Source organism: Salvia splendens, chromosome 13, assembly GCF_004379255.2.
Source record: "Salvia splendens isolate huo1 chromosome 13, SspV2, whole genome shotgun sequence".
Taxonomy (NCBI): domain Eukaryota; kingdom Viridiplantae; phylum Streptophyta; class Magnoliopsida; order Lamiales; family Lamiaceae; genus Salvia; species Salvia splendens.
This window is the reverse complement of record NC_056044.1, coordinates 33,635,298-33,657,143: the sequence shown is the minus strand read 5'-3', so window position 1 is coordinate 33,657,143 and position 21,846 is coordinate 33,635,298. Positions and strand designations below refer to the sequence as shown.

The 21,846-nt window shown below is 37.7% G+C and overlaps 4 protein-coding genes across 12 annotated transcripts; all 4 read left to right on the top strand.

Annotated features, from left to right (window-relative positions):
• The first annotated feature begins 1,343 nt into the window (after positions 1 to 1,343).
• LOC121762906 (3-phosphoinositide-dependent protein kinase 2-like) lies at positions 1,344 to 5,807 on the top strand. Of its 3 annotated transcripts, XM_042158931.1 has the most exons (12): positions 1,344 to 1,570; positions 1,716 to 1,934; positions 2,948 to 3,128; positions 3,221 to 3,273; positions 3,353 to 3,454; positions 3,522 to 3,630; positions 3,714 to 3,792; positions 3,904 to 4,069; positions 4,373 to 4,507; positions 4,635 to 4,795; positions 5,009 to 5,231; positions 5,324 to 5,807. In XM_042158931.1, the coding sequence occupies exons 2-12, from the start codon at positions 1,731 to 1,733 to the stop codon at positions 5,405 to 5,407; spliced, it is 1,497 nt and encodes a 498-aa protein (XP_042014865.1). In that variant the 5' UTR covers positions 1,344 to 1,570; positions 1,716 to 1,730; the 3' UTR covers positions 5,408 to 5,807. The 3 variants fall into 3 exon arrangements, with proteins under 3 accessions (XP_042014865.1, XP_042014863.1, XP_042014866.1); XM_042158929.1 differs by having other exon boundaries at positions 1,344 to 1,934; XM_042158932.1 differs by lacking the exons at positions 1,344 to 1,570; positions 1,716 to 1,934 and adding an exon at positions 2,013 to 2,253.
• A 472-nt stretch (positions 5,808 to 6,279) lies between these two features.
• On the top strand, positions 6,280 to 8,554 carry LOC121760163 (V-type proton ATPase subunit G 1-like). Its single transcript, XM_042155787.1, has 4 exons — positions 6,280 to 6,466; positions 7,298 to 7,404; positions 7,726 to 7,826; positions 8,118 to 8,554. Exons 2-4 carry the CDS (start codon positions 7,320 to 7,322, stop codon positions 8,259 to 8,261), a joined length of 330 nt encoding a protein of 109 aa, XP_042011721.1. The 5' UTR covers positions 6,280 to 6,466; positions 7,298 to 7,319; the 3' UTR covers positions 8,262 to 8,554.
• A 1,314-nt stretch (positions 8,555 to 9,868) lies between these two features.
• Positions 9,869 to 12,340, top strand: LOC121762343 (receptor-like protein 2). Its single transcript, XM_042158191.1, has one exon. It carries the CDS (start codon positions 9,888 to 9,890, stop codon positions 11,982 to 11,984), a length of 2,097 nt encoding a protein of 698 aa, XP_042014125.1. The 5' UTR covers positions 9,869 to 9,887; the 3' UTR covers positions 11,985 to 12,340.
• Positions 12,341 to 12,983: 643 nt separating this feature from the next.
• LOC121762288 (rab3 GTPase-activating protein catalytic subunit-like) lies at positions 12,984 to 21,094 on the top strand. 7 transcript variants are annotated; one of them, XM_042158114.1, is made up of 24 exons: positions 13,046 to 13,095; positions 13,507 to 13,599; positions 13,778 to 13,848; positions 13,940 to 13,983; positions 14,061 to 14,124; positions 14,544 to 14,658; positions 14,751 to 14,818; positions 14,899 to 14,996; positions 15,445 to 15,616; positions 15,938 to 16,160; positions 16,322 to 16,448; positions 17,131 to 17,240; positions 17,413 to 17,493; positions 17,684 to 17,815; positions 17,920 to 18,053; positions 18,144 to 18,221; positions 18,317 to 18,393; positions 18,717 to 18,780; positions 18,846 to 18,917; positions 19,183 to 19,222; positions 19,551 to 19,807; positions 19,913 to 20,090; positions 20,177 to 20,394; positions 20,479 to 21,094. In XM_042158114.1, exons 3-24 carry the CDS (start codon positions 13,792 to 13,794, stop codon positions 20,773 to 20,775), a joined length of 2,706 nt encoding a protein of 901 aa, XP_042014048.1. In that variant the 5' UTR covers positions 13,046 to 13,095; positions 13,507 to 13,599; positions 13,778 to 13,791; the 3' UTR covers positions 20,776 to 21,094. The 7 variants fall into 7 exon arrangements, with proteins under 7 accessions (XP_042014052.1, XP_042014050.1, XP_042014046.1 ...); XM_042158116.1 differs by lacking the exon at positions 13,507 to 13,599 and having other exon boundaries at positions 12,991 to 13,095; positions 13,781 to 13,848; positions 17,941 to 18,053; XM_042158112.1 differs by lacking the exon at positions 13,507 to 13,599 and having other exon boundaries at positions 12,992 to 13,095; positions 13,781 to 13,848.
• Positions 21,095 to 21,846: the final 752 nt, after the last annotated feature.

The window sequence follows — 21,846 nt, the reverse complement described above, 5'->3', positions numbered from 1 at the left end:
TAGAATAGTATTTAAAAAGGTTTATATAATGATGGGACGAGAATTTTAAAAAATTGGGTGTTCAACACGAAGTTGGAAAGAGATCCATGAGTTTAATGACAACACTAATTTTAGCATAATAAGTAGTAATACAGTAGGCCGAATGAAATCTTTTTAAAATTAATTTCCTTTATTATTAATTTTTGTACTAATATGCATTTGATTGAATCTCAACACTCAACACTCAGACTTTTTAATTTTTAGAAATTGATAAAGTAAACTGACAATCCTGAAAATAATAAAAAAATTAAATTAAATTAAATTATCGACACATTTTCCATTATCATTGATTAAAGGAAGAATTTTCTTGAAATGCTTTATAAAGGAAGTTTTTTTTTCTTTTAATTTCCATTAAAATTGATACTTGACATTAAAAACACGTGGTTAATTTAATTCTACAAAGAAACTAAAAACTAATTCAGTGCTAAATATAGTAAAAATACACACATTTATGAGTTAGTAAAAAAGAGAATATTATTCATATTATAATCGTGCAACATCTTCCAATGAAATGGAAATGAAATGCAAAACTTTATTTACTTTTTCATAAAAAGATGTAGAAAAACGTTTCTCCTAAAATAATGGAATCATATAATGTTTTAATAAAAATTTACAATGGTTCAAGAATTAGGATGCTTCATCTGCCAATGATTTTGATTTGTTTTTATATATTTTTTTTCATTTTCATGTAGTTTTCCATTCATCCTAATCCGAAGCTTTTCCTTTAGACCATCCACAATAACCGCCCAGCGACCGCCCAGCCGAGCGCCGGCGCTGGGCGGTTCGCTGGGCGGTCTATTGCAGCCGCCCAGCCGCTGACTGGAGAGAGAAACCGCGCAGCGCTGGGCGGTGGCGTGGCGCTGGGCGGTCGGCTGGGCGGTCCTTTCGGCGCTATTGCAGCTCCCGGATCGCCCAGCGCACCGCCCAGCGCGAAAATTAATTTTTTTTTTCCGAAACACTATATATACGCGCTTTACTCGTCATTTTCATTCGCACCACTTGTTTTAACTTTTTTAAATTTTAATAGTATTATTAAACTTTTCCCGTATATGTCTCGTAAATTAAATTTCGTATATTGTGTGATTGTTAATTATGTCATTTTATATAATTGTTATTAGTGATATGACTATTGATGTGGCTGGGCTATTTATGATGTGGCTAGACTATGGCTGGGCTATTTATGATGTGGCAGGAGGATTTTTAGTGCTGATGATGTGGCAGTGACTGTGCTATGGCTGGGCTATTGCTGGGCTATTCCTATTGTGGATGGCCCTTACAAGGCCTCGAAAGATTCACAAAGTTCATACCTTTTTCAGACATCACATTTTCATACTTGCATACAAAAACCAAAGAATAAAAAGGGGGGAATTGCAATTGTATATGTATTCAATCACAAATTTGTGTAAGGAATCATTTGCTTTTCTGGGGTCTCATTTGAAATGGTGGCTTTATCAGATTGCTGTCTGAAACAGAGAAAAGAGGGAATATTTGTGGAGAATCTAATCTGATGTTTGATGGGTAGTTTCTTCAGGTTGTTTCTCTGCTATTCAACGGTCTTCACTTTGATTGAAAAATACATCCTGCTCTTGTCTCAAGATTTCATTCTTTTGTCTCTAGAGAGAGAAAGATTGCTTTTTTAAAGGGGAATTAGGTGTTTTGTGTTGTTTTGCATGTAGTTTTGGGGGAAAATTATGTTGGCAACAGTTAATCCAACAATGGAGAAGGAATTTGATTCGAAGCTGAGGATTGAGAGCAGCAGTTCTTCTTCCAACAATGATGGTGGGAATGATGATTCTCAGAGATCTAAGGTTTTTTCATTCAGAGCTCCACAGGAGAATTTCAGCATTCAAGATTTTGAATTGGGCAAGATTTATGGTGTTGGTTCCTATTCGAAGGTTTATTCTTCCCCCTTTTCATTTCTGTGTTATTTTTTTTTTCCAATTTTTTGCTTTTCTGTGTATGTCGCTGCTGATTGTGTGGATTCATGTGTTGATTTGATGCAATGTTTGAATTGATATTGATTCCATTGAAATTGATGTTTCTTGCCTTTTTTTTCTTGATTCCCCTTTGAGTGCGTGTTCTTTGTATTGAGAGGAGCAGAAGGTGCTATGGAATTTCGCAATATCGAACCTTTTTGTGTTGTTTCTGTTTATAATGTTTCTTTCAGTTATAGCACAAGACTACAAGATTTATGGTGTTGGTTCCTATTCAAAGGTCTATTCTTCTTTGCTTTTTCCTCTCTTTTTCATTTCTTGATTGTGTGGATTCATGTTGTTTTGATGCATTGTTTGAATTGATATTGATTCCATTGAGTTTGATGTTTCTTGCTATTCCTTGCCTCTTTTCTTGATTCCTTTGAGTGCCTGTTCTTTGAAGGTGCTTTGGAATTTCGCAATATCCAACCGTTTTGTGCTGTTGTTTCTTCTCAGTTAGAGCACAAGACTACAATATAATCAATGCTTCCATTTCTGATAATGAGAGCTTGGAATTTTTGAACACTGGTTGTTGAGTCACTGAGTTCTTTTGAATGCTGCAAATTTAGAATAATCAGATGATTAAAAATCGATGGATGAGATGTTAAATCTTCCTGAAAACTCTATTTACAGATATTATGGTGTATGTTTCTGGCTTTAGTTGAAGTATGTTTCTGGTTAGTGTGCTATGGACATCGAGAATTTGATGCTTGTTTCCCTTTTCATCGGTCGGTTATTGTATTTGTAGAACCTTTTCACGCAATTTAGTAAAGCTTCTAGTCGTTCGTTTCTTCTTAGATTTAAGCTATCAAACTCGATTTCTTCCCGCTTGAGTATCATCCCAACTTTCCGATTATGGTAAAAAGGGGAAAGTATTAGTCTTTATATGTGTAATGCAGGCGATGCGTATTTCTCATATGCTTTATCGTCGACAGGTTGTCAGAGCCAAGAAGAAAGACACAGGAAAGATCTATGCTATGAAGATCATGGATAAAAAGTTCATCACGAAAGAAAACAAAACGGCTTATGTAAAATTGGAGCGCATTGTTTTGGACCAGTTAGATCATCCCGGTGTAGTGCGATTGTTTTTCACATTTCAAGACAATTTCTCGCTCTGTGAGTATTACTTGTGACATTGCCATACATTCCCTTTATTTTCTTGGTTCACGACGGTAAATTGATGTTCCTGTTTTGATTATATTCTCAAGACATGGCACTTGAATCTTGTGAAGGGGGAGAACTTTTTGATCAAATTACGAGGGTAAGTAGATTTTTCAGAAAAGCATCGGTCTTTCCTAGCGATTTCTCCTGCTGAAGTATCTTCATTGGTTGGAATGCAGAAAGGCCGTCTATCGGAGGAAGATGCTCGTTTCTATGCAGCTGAAGTGGTGGATGCTCTCAAATATATCCACAGTATGGGCTTGATACATCGAGATATTAAGGTATTTTGTCTCCTTCAAAAATGTTATCTTGTTATACTTAGCAATGCTAATAGTTTATAGATGGCAGCCGGAGAATCTGCTGCTCACTGAAGACGGCCACATCAAAGTCGCAGATTTTGGTAGCGTAAAGCCTATGCAAGGCAGCCAGATAACTGTCCTTCCAAATGCAGCATCGGGTCAGTCTGTGATATTATTGTACTGCCTACAAAGATCAGGCGAATTCGAAATGATAATTGTTTATGCTTTTTAATGTATTCAGATGATAAAGCATGTACCTTCGTGGGGACAGCCGCCTATGTACCTCCGGAAGTTTTAAATTCCTCTCCGGCAACTTTTGGGTATGAAGTTGGGTTATTTATCGAGTTTTTTTCTCTTCTTGTTGTGTTCGAACTTGTATTATTCTTTTCATCAGTCATGACTCGGTGCTCATTTGAAATGCGTACGACCAGGAATGATCTGTGGGCCTTTGGATGTACGTTATACCAAATGCTTTCGGGGACGTCTCCTTTCAAGGATGCCAGTGAATGGCTTATTTTCCAAAGAATTATTGCCAGAGACATCAGATTTCCAAATTACTTTTCGGAAGCAGCTCGGGATCTGATAGATAAATTATTGGCAAGAAATACTAAACCTCATTGCTATTTGTTTCCTCTCTGTTTCATACCTACTTTTCAACTTTTCTTTTGCAAATTCGCATCAGAATCATTCATTTTCGCTTAATATGTGAACTAGACAGCTCTATATATGGACTTAATATCGGTTTCTGATGGTTTCACGAAAATATTCCACGTGCTAGTATAAAAGGATCGATGCTCATCTGCACGCTGATTCATATGATGTTTGCCTCGTCTAACCATTTACATTTTTAGCAGAGAATCTCCGTCTCTCATTTGTTTACTGGTGTGTTTTCCGGTGCAGGATATTGACCCGAGTCAGAGGCTGGGGGCGGGACCCAATGGTTATCTAGCTCTGAAAAGCCATCCCTTTTTTAAGGGTGTTGATTGGATAAATTTGAGGGATGTGAACCCACCTCAACTAGCTTTAGACCCAGCGGTAATATCCTTTCTATTTCGTTTCGTATTCTATAGAGTTCTTTTCCTTGAAAATCGAGGTTTCAAGAAACATGTGAAATTTCAAAAACTCTTGCTGCCTTGTTGAAAATTTCGAAAACATTGTCCAGGCTCAGTCTCCTGGATGTGAAGATCACGATTCTTCGTGGAATCCCACACACGTTGGAGATGGTTCGGTGAAAACAAGTGATGGAAGTGCCGCAGTTGCTTCTGCCTCTGATACCGGTAGCATCAATAGACTTGCTTCAATCGATTCATTTGACTCAAAATGGTTAGTCCTTAGAGTTGTTTTTTTTGTTTAAAAAATTTGAGACCTTTGGATCATTTTGCTTCGTATATGGATCACGTGATGTTTCACAACGAGTGCTATTCATGTTACTCTACATGTAAATCCGTTGCATGACAATTTATCTAGAACGTTCAGCTCAATTCGGAAACAGATTGCATCTTTTGTTCTTTGTTGATTTTTTTGTTTGTTTGACAGGCAACAATTTCTGGAGCCGGGCGAGTCAGTTCTTATGATCTCGATGGTCAAGAAACTGCAGAAGTTATCTAGCAAGAAGGTGCAGCTCATCCTTACGAATAAACCTAAATTGATCTATGTCGACCCAGCTAAACTGGAGGTCCGAGGAAACATCATATGGTCAGACAATCCTGCCGAGCTGAACGTTCAAGTTATAAGCCCTTCGAATTTCAAGATTTGCACAGTTAGTCTCGCTTCTTCTTTTATAATGCTGAGACTTGGCATAATAGCATGAATACATCCTTATGTAATGAAAAAAATTGTATCTTGATACAGCCGAAGAAGGTCATGTGCTTTGATGATGCAAAGCAACGAGCAGCGCAGTGGAAGAAGGCGATCGAGGCCCTTCAAAACCGGTAAATTGCTTACTGGGGTGACAACACATACTGCTGGATATGCTTATGACACAATGGTAAAACACAAAGTTGAAAAAAGAAAACTTGAGGCGACCCGGGAATAGTTTCGGATGCTGCTCCATTTGGAAGCTTTCGTTCGAGGATAGTCGTTGTTCTAGCTGTTTAAGATGAATTGATGATGCTCTCATGGATGTGTTATCCACCAGTTTTGCTGCAAAAAATAGTTTGTTCAGAATTAATCTCCCATTTCAAATGTCATTTAATTTAGATCATGTTTTTGCTTTGATTTTAGTTCATCATTGTACTTCATATTTGGTTGATGAAATCTACAGACTATGAAGTGTAAAAGACCAGAAAAACATTTGATTCATTTAAATTTGTATGAGAAAATTCATTGGGTTTAATTTGAGGGTTTGTTTTAAGATTTTAATTGCACTAATTTACTTGAATTTATTAATCATCAAATTGCTACTTTACTAGGAGGAAGTTTTTTTTTTCACTTTAATAAAATTGTTATTTTACAGTAAGTTTATGAATGTTTTTCTAAAATAATCTACAAACTTAGGGGTAATAATGGCAATTGACCGATAAATTGCTGAAAAAATCACGAAGTTCGGTTAAATGTTGGTCTATACTATGTGAATTTAAAAATGAGAAAACCATGAAGTTTTGCAAGTAATATTCTCAATTATCTCATGGTAAATAAGATCGGTTGTCAACACAAAATATACTATTGATATTTTTCAATCAAATGATATCGTTTTTATATGAATAGACGGTATCCTGTTACTCAGTCTCGAGGATGCCACACATGAATTTGCTAGACGAAATTACTTCATAATTTTTCCAACATTTTTGCCATTCAAATAAAATAAAAAAGAAAATATTTAGAGATATATTTTTCTTCGGTAGGTCAAGCTCCCACGTTCTTCAAAACTCTTTCTACACTTGGAACTCAAAATTTCTTTGTTTCTCCACTTTCATTCTCTATCAATCGTTGCAATAATTCATCAGTTTTTGCTGCTTCAGCTTACTATCTTCGACGACGATCTTCCTTACGCAGGTATATACTTACTTTAGAAAGTTAGATTCTCCATATAACTAGTATATTCTCAATTTTTATTCTAGGATCGGATCCAGTCCTTTTTTGTTATTGAAATAGTACATTTACGATCGTTGCTGTCTAACTTGATTCACCAAATTCATGGATTGATAATTGAATTTGTTTCTCTTAAAATTCAAATGTAAACGGGTGGAAAAAACTGGTGGAATCTAGAATCTCGTGTTGGATCACATCTAGGGTTTATGATCTGAGCTTTGTGGTGAGCTAGAAAATGCTAACTAGGATAAGATTGCATTGGAAATTTCCAATTCCTGTATAAGATGGCAATTCAATCCGGATTGGGTGGTGGAAATTACTTATTGACGAGGTGGGGATGGGATTAATAGCTCTTCTTAGCAGTTGAATTTGTTGGTAGTCTGAGCTTAAAGAGGATTTATCAAAGTCTATAATGTAGGTTAGCTTGGTGATGAATTATGTAAACACGCACGGACCTTGTAGTTGTGTAGAGTACCATGTTCTTGTCGATGTCGGAAGAAAATGTTACCGTGTCGGACTTTGAGTTTTAGTGTTGCTTCTTCCTGGTGGTAGCGGACCTTGTAGTTGTATAGAGTGTTATCATATTTTTGTCGATGTTGGAAGCGAATGTTACCATGTCGGATTTTGAGTTTTTGTGTTGCTTCTTCCTAGTGGTAGCGGACCTTGTAGTTGTATAGAGTATGATATTCCTGTTGATGTTGGAAGCAAATATTAACATGGTGGATTTTGAGATTTTGTGTTGCTTTTTCTAGTGGTACTCGATATGCATTAACGTGCTTCTCTTTGTCATTGCAGCCTTTCTTGAAGTTCTGTGAATATGGCCAGCAGTAGCCAGAACGGAATTCAGCTCTTGTTATCTGCAGAGCAAGAAGCTCAGCACATTGTGAATACTGCTAGAACTGGTGAGAACTCATTACCCTTTTTGTCGAAGTAGTATTGCTCAAGCAGTCTGACTCTGCTGTCTTATAAATTCTGGATATTGGTTAGTGAATCTAGTTTCAACTTTCGAGCTCTTTCTGGTTGTGCCGAGTGCTGAAAGTTGATCTTTGGTGTTTGGCGGATATGCATTACAACCTAGAGTTTAGTTGGAAGAAAGTAACTTATAAGTTCCTACATTAAAAATGTGTCATATATGTATAGTTAGCAATTTGTATTAGTGTGTGAAAGATACACTACTTAAGCTTGGAACGAGTGATTTGAACATAACCCGGCTTCGTGTGCAGCAAAACAAGCTAGACTGAAGCAGGCAAAAGAAGAGGCCGAGAAAGAAATTGCTGAATTCCGTTATCAAATGGAGGCGGACTTTCAGAATAAGGTTGAGGAGGTGAGGATTTATAGGGTAGTTTGATGGGAACTCTATTGAATTATTTGCCTGTTATTTTAACATGTCTAATTTACGTCGTCCTATGCTCCAAGACGATATTTTCAACGCACTTGTTTTTTCCTCATCTTATTCATTTCAAGAAGCATGTTTTTGTCAGATCGTTCCTGCTTAATCAGTTTATATCCTATTCTGAGTTCTTCTATGACAGAGCAAACTCTTGCAATCGGCCATCTGGTCCGAGCTCTAGAGTCTCTAATCGCATGAGATTGAACTTTTTCATGCGTTTTACAGAGCAGTGGAGACTCGGGTGCCAATGTGAAGCGCCTTGAGCAAGAAACTGATGCAAGGATCGATCACCTGAAAGCAGAGGCTTCAAGAATTTCTCATGACATTGTCTCCATGCTTCTAAGACACGTGACAACCGTGAAGAACTAAGCTTGTGTTCGAGCCTGTTCTGTTGGTGCAGTTCTTGCCCATTTCTTGAAGAGGACTCGCTATTTCCATCATTTTCTATTACTATGAATAGTGTCATTCTTTGTCTGTTTACTGAGCTATATTGAGATATTGAACCAATAAATTGTTTGTGCTAAATTAAATTGCAACGAGGCTTGTTGTAGAGTGTGTGAAATTTGAGTTCGGATTTGGTGTCGTTGTGAGGTTTGACGTCGAATAATGGGTCTCGTAGATGTTACACCCGATGAAATATATATATGTATGTTTTATCTCTATCCTAGTTTGAAATACAAAGTCCCTTATATTTTGAAAAATTGGACTCCTAAATAGTGACGAGAAATTTAAACAAAGAATACGACTCAACTATAGTGGACAAAAAGAATAATTTTTAATAAAATTCATATATTTGTAAATTTCTCCTTGTTTATGAGGATAAACAACTAGTGGAATGATGAATCATTTTAATGGATTAATTAGTAGTAGTTGGTGTAGATTTTCAAGTTGAAGTCTTCGTAATTTTGAAAATGTGTATTCCAAGTCAAGTTGACTCAATTATGCCAATTGCCAAACAATAAGTTGAAAGGAATCTCAATATTCACAAAGCAAAAATTAATCATCATACTTATCGCAACTTGGAATGTAAACCCAAAACTAATAAAGTTCATCTCTACCTTAAATCACTCTCACATGACAAATAAACGTCTCGTCTCGTGACTCTTCCATCCTAATTCACATTTATGAAAATTCACATGAATCCCTATGCTTGGTCGACATGTGAGTTAGGTAAGATGCACGGCTTATCGCGACTTAGATATAATATAATTGCACGCCTAAATAGTGACGGATTTAAAAATAAGAATTCTTAAGTTGATCTACATGGGAGTTGGTAAGATGTTCCGACTTATAGCTATCTAGATACAATATAATTGTACGTTTACACAGTGACAGTGACGGATCCAGAAAACAGAACTTGTGGGGTCAGAACTTGGAGTTTGTTTTTCATATTGTATGGACCAAGCCTTCCATCAAACAAATGCCCAATTTTTCTTTTCTTTAGTATGAATATAAAGTCTACATTCTACGCTTGATATTAATATTTGGCATTTGCAATGATACATTATACATAGTAGAGTTCACAAAAAATGGATTTATCCAAATCTATATCTATATGGATGGACCTACCTATCCCATTTCCCTCTCCACTAAGGAATCATGATTTTCAACTTTGACCCTATCCTACCCTACCCTAGTCTATCATATTCAACTCCAATAGTACTACTCCCTCCGTCCATGAAATATTGTCCAAATTTGACTTAACACAAGTTTTAAGAAATGTAAAAATGAATGAATTGAAAATTTTAGTTGAATGAAGTTGCTACATTTATATATTAGTTTTATAGTAGAATGTAATAGTTAATGGAAAGTGATGTCTATTTACCAAAAATAGAAAGAAAGAAAAAAAAAACAAAGTGAACAACTTTTCACAGACGGATCAAAATGACAAAACTGGACAACATATCACGGACGGAGGGATTATATATTTTCTCTCTCTTCTTGAATATAAATGATACAAGAATTGATGAAGGGAACACAAGTGAGATTAATCAAATGGCCAAACCTATACTACTCCTAACCCTCTCTCTCAATTTATTCCTCCTCACACAAAACAGAGTACTAAGTTGTGACAAACAAGAACAAAACTCCTTACTATCATTCATTTCTTCTCAATCACCTCCTCTCAACCTCAACTGGTCTCCCTCCTCCAACTGCTGCCGTTGGGAAGGCATAGCTTGCACACCCGACGGCCGGGTCACGCGTCTCTGGCTCCCGGGGAAAAACCTCACCGCCGCCTCTCTGTCTCTACCAAACCTCCCATACCTAGCCCATATAAACCTCTCCCAAAACCACCTCTCCGGCCTCCTCCCCTCCCTCCCGCCCCGCCTCATCACACTCGACTTGAGCTTCAACGCCCTCACCGGCCCACTCAACCGCACCCTCCCCACCACCACCCACACGGTAGACCTCTCAAGCAACCGCTTCAATGGCTCGCTCAATCCCTCACTCATGCTCCTTCGACCATCTAATTTGGCCATCTTCAACATCAGCAACAACGCCTTCACCGGCCCCAACCCTTCGTCTATCTGCAACGTCTCCCAATCCATCAAAATCTTGGATTTCTCCGCGAATCAATTCACTGGCCCTATATCTCCTTCCATCACCCAATGCTCAAACCTTCAAGTCCTCAGAGGAGGCTCCAACTCCCTCTCGGGTCCACTGTCACGCGACCTTTACACCCTGACGAGTCTGCAAGAACTCTCCCTACCTAACAACCAACTCTCCGGGCCAATCAACGACGCCATTGCCAACCTCTCCAACCTCGTTATCTTAGAACTCCATGTCAACGAACTAACCGGTCCGATACCTCAAAATATAGGGATGCTTTCGAGACTCGAGCAACTCCAACTCCACTCCAACAACCTCAACGGCACATTCCCACCATCTCTAACAAATTCCATCAACCTCACCACTCTCCTCCTCCGCAACAACCTCCTCAACGGCCAAATCTCCGCGCTCGACTTCTCCAAACTCCAACGCCTACATGCCCTAGACCTCGGAAACAACACCTTCACCGGCACCATCCCGGACACCCTCTGCTTAATCAAGTCCCTCACAGCGATCCGCCTCGCCTACAACGAGCTCACCGGAGAAGTCCCTCCATGCATGGCCTCTTTAAAAAACCTCACACACCTCTCCCTCTCCGACAACCTCCTCTCCAACGCGGCCGGCGCCCTGACCACGCTCAAACACTGCCACAACCTCGCAGTCCTCTTCCTCTCCCGATGCTTCCACGATGAAATAGTGCCAGACGACAACGACCTTCTCCACCCCGACACGTTCAAGAATCTCCAAATCCTCACCTTAGGAGGATGCAAACTAAACGGCCAAATCCCATTCTGGATCTCAAAATTAAAAAAGCTCAAAGTTCTGAACCTCTCATTCAACAAAATCCACGGCCCAATCCCGGAATGGATAGGGACAATGGACAGCTTATACGTACTCAACTTAACACAAAACTCATTAACCGGAGAAATACCGCACAAAATAACTCAGCTTCCCGCTCTAATATCCGACAACACCAGCACGGATTTGAGCCACCTCGCGCTGCCATTCCTATTCGACAAGCTGCAATACAACCGTCTCTTCAACCTCCCCCGCGGGGTGAAGCTCGGGAACAACAGCCTCACCGGGATCATCCCGCCCGAGATCGGGGAGCTGAGGCTCCTCCACATTCTGGACCTCAGCAACAACAACTTGAGCGGAGGGATTCCGGACTCAGTATCAAAACTAATGAATTTGGAGAAACTCGACATGTCGGGAAACGAGCTGACGGGGGAGATTCCGGAGTCATTGACGAAGCTGCATTTCCTTTCGGCGTTTAGTGTTGCGGATAATGATCTGGAAGGGGAGATTCCGAAGGGGGGGCAGTTTGAGACGTTTGGATTTGGCGCGTTTGAAGGGAATCCGAAGCTGTGCGGAGAGGTGGTGAATAGGAGCTGCGGCGGCGGAATTGGTTTTAGGCCGGCGGCGGGGGAGGATGAGGAAGGTGGTGTGAGTTTTTGGTGTGGTGTTCGTATCCCTTTTGGGGTGGGGTATTTTGTGGGATTGGTTGCGGTTAGTGGTGTGGTTTTGTTAAAGAGTTGGTAGTGATCAATGATGAATTGGCCTCATTTGATTGGATTTCTTCTACTTCTTTTTTGTCAAATGAGATAGTTGTAGGAGAGGATGTGGTGGTTATAGGCTTGATTTGTCGAATTTGCATCGAGAAACGAGTGTCGTGCAAAATTGATTTGAGGTCGGGATATCATCAAATCAGAATCGGGTGATGGCGTAGGATGTGTGTTCTAATTAACCTTTCAATGCTCATAATTTTTTTTGGTATTGTTTTTTTTATGAGTTTTGAATCTTGTGTTTGTCTTTAGCTTCTGATTCGTAAGAGTATGTATATAGAATGTTTGATTTTAAGAGGTGGAATTATTATTACTTACTTATTGATTTTGAAATTGTTACATGTAGTAACTTTTACTAGTTACTCCATTCGTCCATCGAAAATAGATAAGATTGTGAATAATAAGGGTTTTAATCTATAATGATAAAATAAAAGAGATAGGAAAAATAAGAGCAAATAAGAGAAAATGTAGTGAAATGAGTATCAGTGACTGTGGGATCCACATTTAGAATGAGTGTAGAATTAGTATTAGTTGAAAACTTTCCTTTTTAAACTTAGTCATTTTGTGTGGATGGACCAAAATGACAAAATTTGTCTTTTTTTTTGGACGGAGTGAGTATTATATTTGCACGATGAAATTACTCCTCCTCTGAAATAATTGACTCAAATTTAGAAAAACAATAAAAATAAAAATTAATACTAACGTGTACTAAGTCATTGCTCACGTAAAATATAATACGTATAGCATTATATTTATTCATAAATATTAAAAAAAACTGAATGACATAAAAATTGCAAAAACAATGATAAGTTGTAACTTTATAAAATGCAAGCTCTAAAAAAGACTAAGAGGGAGTACGTAATATTGTAATCTAAATGAGTCGAACTGAATCGAAATATGGAGTAAAATTTATTAGGATATTTGGATCAAATTAAATTTCATTCATTACTAAATTTAGAATTTTTATTCAATTCGAATTAATAAAGAAAGTCAAAATCCAGTTATTATTTGAACAAAATGCAGAAATGCAACTGTAACAGTCGAAAATCCTGCAATTCTCTTTGTTGAAGACGACAAACTCCGGCGAGGTGCGATTTTCTGTTCCTCATTCGACTTCCGCGGATTGCAATCCGGTTATTAATTGCAAATTATACAATATGGATTATTGAATATGTGATCTCAATTTGAAACTGGAGCGTCGTTTTGGTGTTTTGCTCAAGTGAATTTTGCGGCTTTTTTGCATCTATTAGAAAAATGTCATCGGGTTTTAAGTCATTTTGTTGAACTTTCGACATTAACAGTCGAAGTATTTTGAGTTAGGTAAATCGACCGATTTAATATCAATGATGTGAAAATGTTATATGCATTTCATTCAGATTTCTGTTTAAAGCAATGAAGAAAAGAAGAATTCTTTATTGCTTTCTAACTATAGCTTCGATTTTCATCATTATGACACCCAATTTATCATTTCCCTAATTGTATGTGCCTCCTCTTCATAGATTGAGCTTCGATTGTTGTAAAAGAAGATAGATATTTTGCTAAAGATTCTAGTGGCTGCCGTTACTATGACTTATTCAGGAGTCCTAGGCCTTGTAAGCTCACATTCTTTGGTTGTTTCAATTTTTTCATTGATCTAAAATTCTAGACAAGCCACTAGATCCTCTGGACTTTGCGATCGCTGAAGTATCCATCTCATAAGAGCATTACTAGTACATCCTTATTCTCCAAAAAAGTCTTTAATCACTGTATTTACTAGTTGGGTTTTTGCAGCAGTTGTTATCCATATGAAGTCAGCCGACAATTCAAAAGGCATCATGGAGGACAACAATGAAGAAGAGGAGGTGTGACCCAGATAATATATCATTGTTACTGATATCAATATGGTTTTTTTCCAAGCAAATTTGTTATTGTGAATTTGTCTAATTTCTGCAGTTTGAGCATTTTGATGATTTTACACTTGCCTCGTCATGGGAAAGGTATGGCAGTGTACTGGCAATACATATTAGGTTATCTTCAAGTAGAGCGCACTGCTAACAGCTGCATAACCTATTAGGTTCATTTCTGAGATAGAGGCCGTCTGTCGACAGTGGTTCGCTGATGGCCCAAAGAACCTATTGGTAAGCCTTGTTCCCTGGTGGATTTGTTCAAATTCGATAACTCCCTCTATACTGCCAAGCAGCAACCTTAAACTTTATTTCTTTCTCCTTTCTTTTATCTATTTGAACCGAATTAGAAGGTTAATATGTAGCTATGTGCTCGAATCATGTTTTCATTAAGTCACAAGATCTTGATGGTTCCATATCAAATCCTACTATATACAGCTGCAAATAATGTCATTGAGGCAGCTGTGGGGTATTGTGAAAAACTGAATCTATGTCATTATCAAATTAGTTTCTGCTTTGCCTGATAAATCTTCAGCAGAGGCTCTGTTGAAAACCACTATCACAAGTTGGCTTTATTTTAAACTGCATATGGTTATATCCATAAATAAATTGCGCTTGATGTGCAGATTGACTTCTGTTCTATTTGGTCATAGGCAAAGGGTGCTGTTCAGGTGAATCAGCTAAAAGATTTGTACAAGATCAAATCTGAATTCAAATATGCTACGAAAAGTTATTGCATGGAGTACTATTTTGCAACAGTTGATGATGGTACTCATACGCAAACTTAACTACAAAATTTACCTTCTTAGAAGGCGCTTTTTCTCTAGCACGTTTCTTACTAGGATATCTTACCGTCTCAGGTAAAACCCTTGATTGGGATCATGCATTGCACGATCTGCAGCTTTCATTTGGGGTGAAGGAGTTTGTGGTCTCTCTCTCTCCCCATGTGTGTGTGTAAACTATTGTTTTTGGATAATACCTCTGAGCTCATTGTTCTCAAACTGTCAGGTGATTGCCCCGCAAAGTGCAAGTGGTGTAGTTCTTGATGCACCAGAGGCAAGCAAACTTTTGAGTGCAGTTGCGATTGCTTTGTCCAACTGTTCATGGTTTGACTGCTATTGTATTCTTGCTAAGTGTTTCTTCCTTACATTTCCAACATTGGTATATTTTGTAAATTAAAGAAATGCTCTTAGTCTTAAGAGCATGAGTAAGGAGGGGCACTAGCTGAACAGTTAAACTCTAGGGATCTAGAATGTCGATAAACTTGAGAAGATTATTAGGAAGAATAAGAAGACAAATACATAGTATTAGTTTAGGTGCCGGTATTTGTATTTGCTTATTCCACTGTGTTAATGTAATTTTATCTTGTACAACCAGATTTCCAAATTTGATGTATGTCGGATTTCATGACCTTCTATCCTCTTGCTTTCATCTTCTTTGGTCATAATGTAGTTGAGTGCTCATGTTTACACTTATAAGTTGCTTTTCTTCTTTTGACTGAGGACTAATAATGAAGTGCTGTTAATATGTGTTGGGGTTGCTCATCCTTTGCAGCCTATGGCCTGCGTTTGTTCCTGTTCATGACTCTTCGCGAAAAGCATATATTGGTATTCAAAATATGGGAACCGTTTTCACTAGAAGGTTTGAAGCTGACCGCATTGCCAGCCAGGTTCCAGTAAAGCTTATGCATTTAGAAGGACTGTACGAACTGTTTGTATCCAAATTTGTGAGTTCCCTCTATCTCTCTCTCTCTCTCTCACACACACACACACTGGTAAATTTTTTTTATCTTCTGGGGTTTAACATCTATGGAACGCACATGGAACATGTCTGTTCATTTGCATAGCAGATGAATTTCAATAATTACTCGAATTGCTTATTATTTTGATAGATTGGTTTTGTATAGTTGTATGCATATCGAATGCATTAGCATGTTCCACTGCAATATTGGTTATCAATTTCCTTTTGGGAATTGGCTTCAATTACTAAGGGATTAACTGTTATGCCGTTTACTTACAAAAGTCCATTTTCTGGATATATTCCCAAGGCCTATACTGCTGTGGACTGGTCTATGAATCATTTTGAAGTCCATTTTAAGATGAAGCTAACCTACAGAACTCCCATCCATGATGATGAGGATGAAATTCATGATCCTGATGCTGACATCACAGGATCCAGTGAAAATCCTGAGGTTGAGAATCATGGGAAAGCTCAATGGGATGACAATTTTCCTTGGAGCAAGTGGTACTCTGCAGAGGACCCAGTAAACGGTGAAACACTTCTGCTAGCTATATTGAAATTTTATTTTGGTTGCATAATTTGTGTTGGTCAAAGTCTTTTTTACTGATTATCTGGGAACAGTACATAATTTTAGCATTATACCCGATGGTATATCTTGGATTCCTAAGTACCATGATTTTTCCTTATGCAGGATTTGAGCTGCTTGCCATATGGTTAGAGATAACAGCTGAAAGTTCTCTGGATATGGCTGAACTAGAGAATGCCTCACCAGTAGAAGCTGATAAGTGGTTCTTAAGTCCTTGCCTATCTGAGTATCTGTAAGAACACCGTTGTAATATGTGGGATTCTCAAAATTTCCCCCATCATGTTTTGAGAATTTTGATTTTTAGCACACCATGTTGTCAGCTGCAAGCAACTTGTTTTAACTGTCGGGAGAAGGGATAGTGTTGCATTAAGTAAAGGAGAATAACATTCATATGGGCAATATATGTGGACTAGGACTCTTACACTACTATTTTACATGATCTATCTATTTGTTGATTCAACTCCATTAGCCTTATTCCATACTTATACTAATATCGGGAGAAGGGATAGTGTTGCATTAAGTAAAGGAGAATAACATTCATATGGGCAATATATGTGGACTAGGACTCTTACACTAATATTTTACATGATCTATCTATTTGTTGATTCAACTCCATTAGCCTTATTCCATACTTCTGTTTATCGTGGCTCTTATAAGTTATCTCACATGATTTTAGCAGTGGCCGAAGTATCTTTTTTGGAAATTACATTACTATCAACTCCTCACCTATTAAAAGTTTGTTTGAAATACGAAATATTTGTCCCAATCCCAATGTTTATGAAGTATATAGTTCTGTTTAACCTAAGGGAGAGAAGTTACTTTTAACTTCTCATCTTCCGATCAAATATTTCATATCTGAAATAGTTCCAATCCTTGTTGACGAAATGGAATGATTCGTATTCATCCATGTTTAGCAGTGGCGTTTCTGGTGGAAGCACTATTGGATTTGCGTCCCAGCTGCACCTTCTAGTTAAGGCACTGGAAATGTCATCAGAGGCCAAGTTCATTGAGGATTTTATATCAGGTTTAAAATTTTCCTACAGCATAAGTTCATGTATGAAATGTGAATTGTTGTTGACACGTGCTGTAGTTTCTCATAGTGACTTCTGATTATGTTCCCCGGCCATGTTGAAAAGTTAAATTTCTAGTAATTTTGAAAATACTCTATGTATTCTAATTTAGTTTTGCAAACTCAGGTTCTGAAGCTTTGAAGTCTTCAGCAGTTGTACCTCCACAGACAGTTCTTGATCGTGTGCTAAAAGATCTCTTTCATGAGGGTACAATTTTTTCTTATTGTTGTTGTAACTTAGTTATTTGATTCTTAGGTAAGAAATGTCCCTTACTGAACTTTTTGTCTCAAAATTCAATTCGTCAATGCTAGTTTCAAAGATCCATTTTCCGGTTTAGCTGAAGTTGTCCATCTGTCTGAATTGTTACTTTAGTTAATTTCATTTTCTTTTTTGGCAGCTGTGGAAACAGAGATGAATTCCTCTCCAACTGAGCATAAAAATTCTCGATCCATTAAAGGCGCTCCGCAGGAATCACCCTTTGCACAGTTCTGTTTACATGCTCTTTGGTTTGGGAACTGTAGTATACGGGGTATTTCTGTTAATGGAACTTATTGTAAAACAGTGTATTCATTTTTTGCCTGACCTATCATTTTGCAATTTTCTCACTGCTCTTCATCTTGTTTATTTGATTAGCAATTTCTGTACTCTGGATAGAGTTCGTTCGCGAGGTTCGCTGGTGTTGGGAAGAATCACAATCACTACCAAGAATGCCATCCAGTGGCCCAATCGACCTGTCCACTTGTTTGATTAACCAGAAACTGCACATGGTTGGTCCAATCGACTCTCTCTCTCTCTCTATTTATTCTTTTTATATGTCCCGTGACATAGCATTTAAAGCTCTCACTTTGTGTTTTTAGCTTGCTGTGTGCATTGATCAAAAGCATAGAGAGGCAGAAGGGCAATTTGTTGATGCGAATGACACTATGACTACCCAGGTCCTGCTGTTTTGTTTTGATTTGATTTCGTTCCTTGTGATTTTTCTATTACACTGCCATCGACCATCTTACGTTTAGTATCCATTTGACTGCAGGAAGATCTTCAGAGTCCAACACACAATTCTTCTTCTCGCGGAGCTAGTAAAGAAGGTTCTGACAGGAAAGACAAAAGGTATAAAAGATAATACTTGCTAGAATTTGGGTGTTTAAGATACTGAATACATCAATGTAGAACCAATTTTGCAGATTATGCAACATTTTTTTTTGTTTATAGATAAAAACGTCTTAAAGTCTCGATGTTTGTTTCGTGAAAGTTCTTGAATCTCTTATATTAATGTGTCTACTTGCATTATGAAGTTGTTAAAAGTGAAGCCATTGATGAGATTATCCTTGAGATTGCTTTCTTGGTAGTTGGTTCTCGAATGCAAGTACTGAGTTATAATAGATACTTCATATTTCTGCATTTACTAACATTCATCCCTAAATGTTTTTCAGCAATGTGGCAAAGTCGATGATGCTCTTAAAGTCGCACAAGATTATGCATGCTCCGATCACCCTGGTATTCACTTTCTGCTGTTTTGTCTCAAACAACGGTAAAATTATATCTTTCTCACTTTACTGTAGGAACCACCTCCAATGACAGAAGACATGCACGAAGAACGTCTGAAAGCTGCTGTAGCCTTGGGTGATTCATATGTAAGCAAAAATTACCATTTGATATGATATTTTCATTATCTAAACATGACTCTCTTAATTTCTAATGTCATTCCGTGGAAAATAGTCTTGTGATCAACAATTTGGTAGTAAGCATTTCACATCCAATGACCATTGGGAAACTATTGGTGTTAATAAAAAGACTTTTTACTGGTTTGGTCGCTGAAAAATGTATTATGTATGTTCCTAATTCGTTTTTGTTAGACTTATATGTGAACTGACAATTGTTTCGTGCATGTCATTGCAGAGCTTCTCTGCTCAACTCGAAACAGAAATTTTGGCCTCAGGTGATTGACTTTCTTTATTATGCCTGAATTATTCAACTTAATATTGTATTTCTAGCTTCTGAACTTGAATCTTATTTTTCAATAAATCCTTGTACATTCTCTTCCACTTGGTTTAATTTAGCCTTTAAAACTTTTATTTTTGTTCACATTAAACCTTTGTTGGCAAGCCGTTGCTTATCATTTATTCGTATCTAGCCCTAGAAGTTCTCTATTTGACGATATAAAAGCATATCTGAAGTGTATTCTACACAGATATGTCATGCTTTGCACACACGCGTATATATAAAAAAATCATTTTCTCATATCATGTATTGTAACCTGACTGCAGATATGTCTGCTTTCAAGGCTGCAAATCCAGATGCTGTATTCGAAGATTTTATCCGATGGCACTCACCACGGGACTGGGAAAACGATGAAAATGAGGAAAATGGAGCATCTGAGTCCAGTTCATGGCCTCCTCGTGGAAAACTTTCCGAGAGAATGTCTGATCCGGGGAACTCGTGGAGAAAGATCTGGAACGAAACCCCTGCCGTGCCTGCTTCTGAACAGAAACCACTTTGGGACCCGAATAGAGAAGGAGAAAAGGTTTTACATTTACTGATCATAATCGTGTATTATTTCGACATAGAGTCATGGGTTCCATTTCATCTATTTCTTCAGTCATGTTGGATATTTGTTACCTGAAATCAGGTTCTTCATTACCTGGAGACTCTAAGACCATACCAACTGCTGGAAGAAATGGTCTGTGCTGCCTTCAGAGCAGCAGCCGACACTCTTAACCGGACCTCGTTCGGTGATTTAAAGCAGATGAACATAAAAATAGAACAGTTATACATAACCATTGCATCAGTTCTCAGAATTTTCCTAGGTAACTTTCTCTTAATACATTTTGCTTATGTAATTAATTATGTACGGTTCCAACTTCGAAGTAACTATTTGCTGATCCTAATACAGCGCAGAATACGGCCACTGATACTGAAGTTCTTGAGGACCTCAGGAGGCTATCCACTACTTTCGAACACATTGAGAAGTTAGTTCTACTCGCGGCATCTCTTCACGTCAAATTCTTGCAATCACCATACCTTGGCCAAGCGATCTTCACCGACTGCTTCAACTTCTACCTCCCAAATATGGGAACAAGCTCTGCCAATGCCCAGAATGATACCCAAAGGGTAAGCTTCAACTGGATTCTTCCCCAACTCTTCGTTGAACACTAACTGCCATTGTTTGATAACGATGCTATTTGTATACACCAGGAATTCGACAAGAAGCAACAAATAAGGTCAGGCGACAGGGACTTAATCCTCAGCATGTTTCCTCCACCCACAGCAAACCAGTCATGGAGGAGAGTATTGAGCATGGGCAATCTCCTGAACGGTCACGAGCCTATCCTAAGGGAGATCATATTCTCTAAGCGTGACCATGAGAGTGGAAGCTACTATGCCGCCTCGTCCCCAAAGCTCCATCAACAGGACATAGAAACCTACAGAATGTACGTATCTGGAACTTCGAATGATCTTGGGGTTGCACTTGCTGTTGCCTCATTTGATTGAATCTCTTATGCTATATATATTTTTTCGACAAATGGGACAGTTATAGGAGAGAACGGGGTGGTTATAGGCTTGATTTCTCGAATGAGGAACAAGAGTGTCATCTAAGATAGATTTGAGGTCGGGATATCATCAAATACGGGTGATGGTAGTTGTGTATTATTAGACTGCATATAGAATGTGTTTTCAACCTGTCTATGCTCAAAATGTTTTTGTTTTACATATTTTGGATATTGTGTTTTAATGTGTGGTGTTTTTCACTTAGAATATATTTCTGATTGTTTGATTTTATAAAATGAGTTTAACAGTGAAATTCTTGGAATTGGGGTATGATAGTGTTTACATATTTTGCACTATAAATTTTATATTTACTGTTTCACATTTAAATAAAACTATAAATATAGGAATATATTGACACCTTAATTTTTATTTGGCATTTTTTGTCAAGAAACGTCAATATCTCTTCTAAAGGGATCCAACTTTTTTGTTCAAATTTAATTGGACTGTATTAATAATTTTGTATTTTACACTCAACTTTTTGTCTTGTAGAGATCCGAACAAATGTCGACACTATGATAATTAATTTCCACACCAATTTAATTTAAAACAATTTATTTTTTTAGAATTCTCGATTTTTATTTGACTTCTCCTCTCCATATGGCATTAATATTTCCACTCTGTTTTTCCATAAACTCGTATTTTTAAATAGATTTACGCAAAAATCAATATTTTCATAATCATGTCTACAAAATCAATTAATATTCATTAATGAGATACATAAAAATGAGATGCATACAGCTAGCTAACAGCCATACTTCGTTATTTCCAACAGTAATAAATTTCGTCGGCTACAATTTTCTATATAATAAAACAATTTTTGCTAATTCCTATATCCAATCTGATTTTCATTATTCACTTGTTTCCATAGTCAACAGATGCCCACAGTTCGGGAACCGGCGGTTACGATTCAAAACCGTCGGTTTCGATTTTGGAAATTGTCGAACTGAAACCGAACCGCGAGGGTATTTCACGGTTACGGTTCCAAAATCGCCGATTTCGGTTTCAGTTCTGAAC

Coding starts and splice junctions, on each gene's coding strand:
- LOC121762288 (XM_042158112.1), top strand. CDS start 13,792: ATGAAGTCAGCCGACAATTCAAAAGGCATCATGGAGGACAACAATGAA. Junction 14,819..14,898: donor TTGGGGTGAAGGAGTTTGTG/GTCTCTCTCTCT, acceptor TCAAACTGTCAG/GTGATTGCCCCGCAAAGTGC. Junction 16,161..16,321: donor TGCAGAGGACCCAGTAAACG/GTGAAACACTTC, acceptor TTCCTTATGCAG/GATTTGAGCTGCTTGCCATA.
- LOC121762906 (XM_042158931.1), top strand. CDS start 1,731: ATGTTGGCAACAGTTAATCCAACAATGGAGAAGGAATTTGATTCGAAG. Junction 3,129..3,220: donor TCAAGACAATTTCTCGCTCT/GTGAGTATTACT, acceptor TATATTCTCAAG/ACATGGCACTTGAATCTTGT. Junction 3,274..3,352: donor TTTTTGATCAAATTACGAGG/GTAAGTAGATTT, acceptor GTTGGAATGCAG/AAAGGCCGTCTATCGGAGGA.
- LOC121760163 (XM_042155787.1), top strand. CDS start 7,320: ATGGCCAGCAGTAGCCAGAACGGAATTCAGCTCTTGTTATCTGCAGAG. Junction 7,405..7,725: donor TGTGAATACTGCTAGAACTG/GTGAGAACTCAT, acceptor CTTCGTGTGCAG/CAAAACAAGCTAGACTGAAG. Junction 7,827..8,117: donor TTCAGAATAAGGTTGAGGAG/GTGAGGATTTAT, acceptor TGCGTTTTACAG/AGCAGTGGAGACTCGGGTGC.
- LOC121762343 (XM_042158191.1), top strand. CDS start 9,888: ATGGCCAAACCTATACTACTCCTAACCCTCTCTCTCAATTTATTCCTC.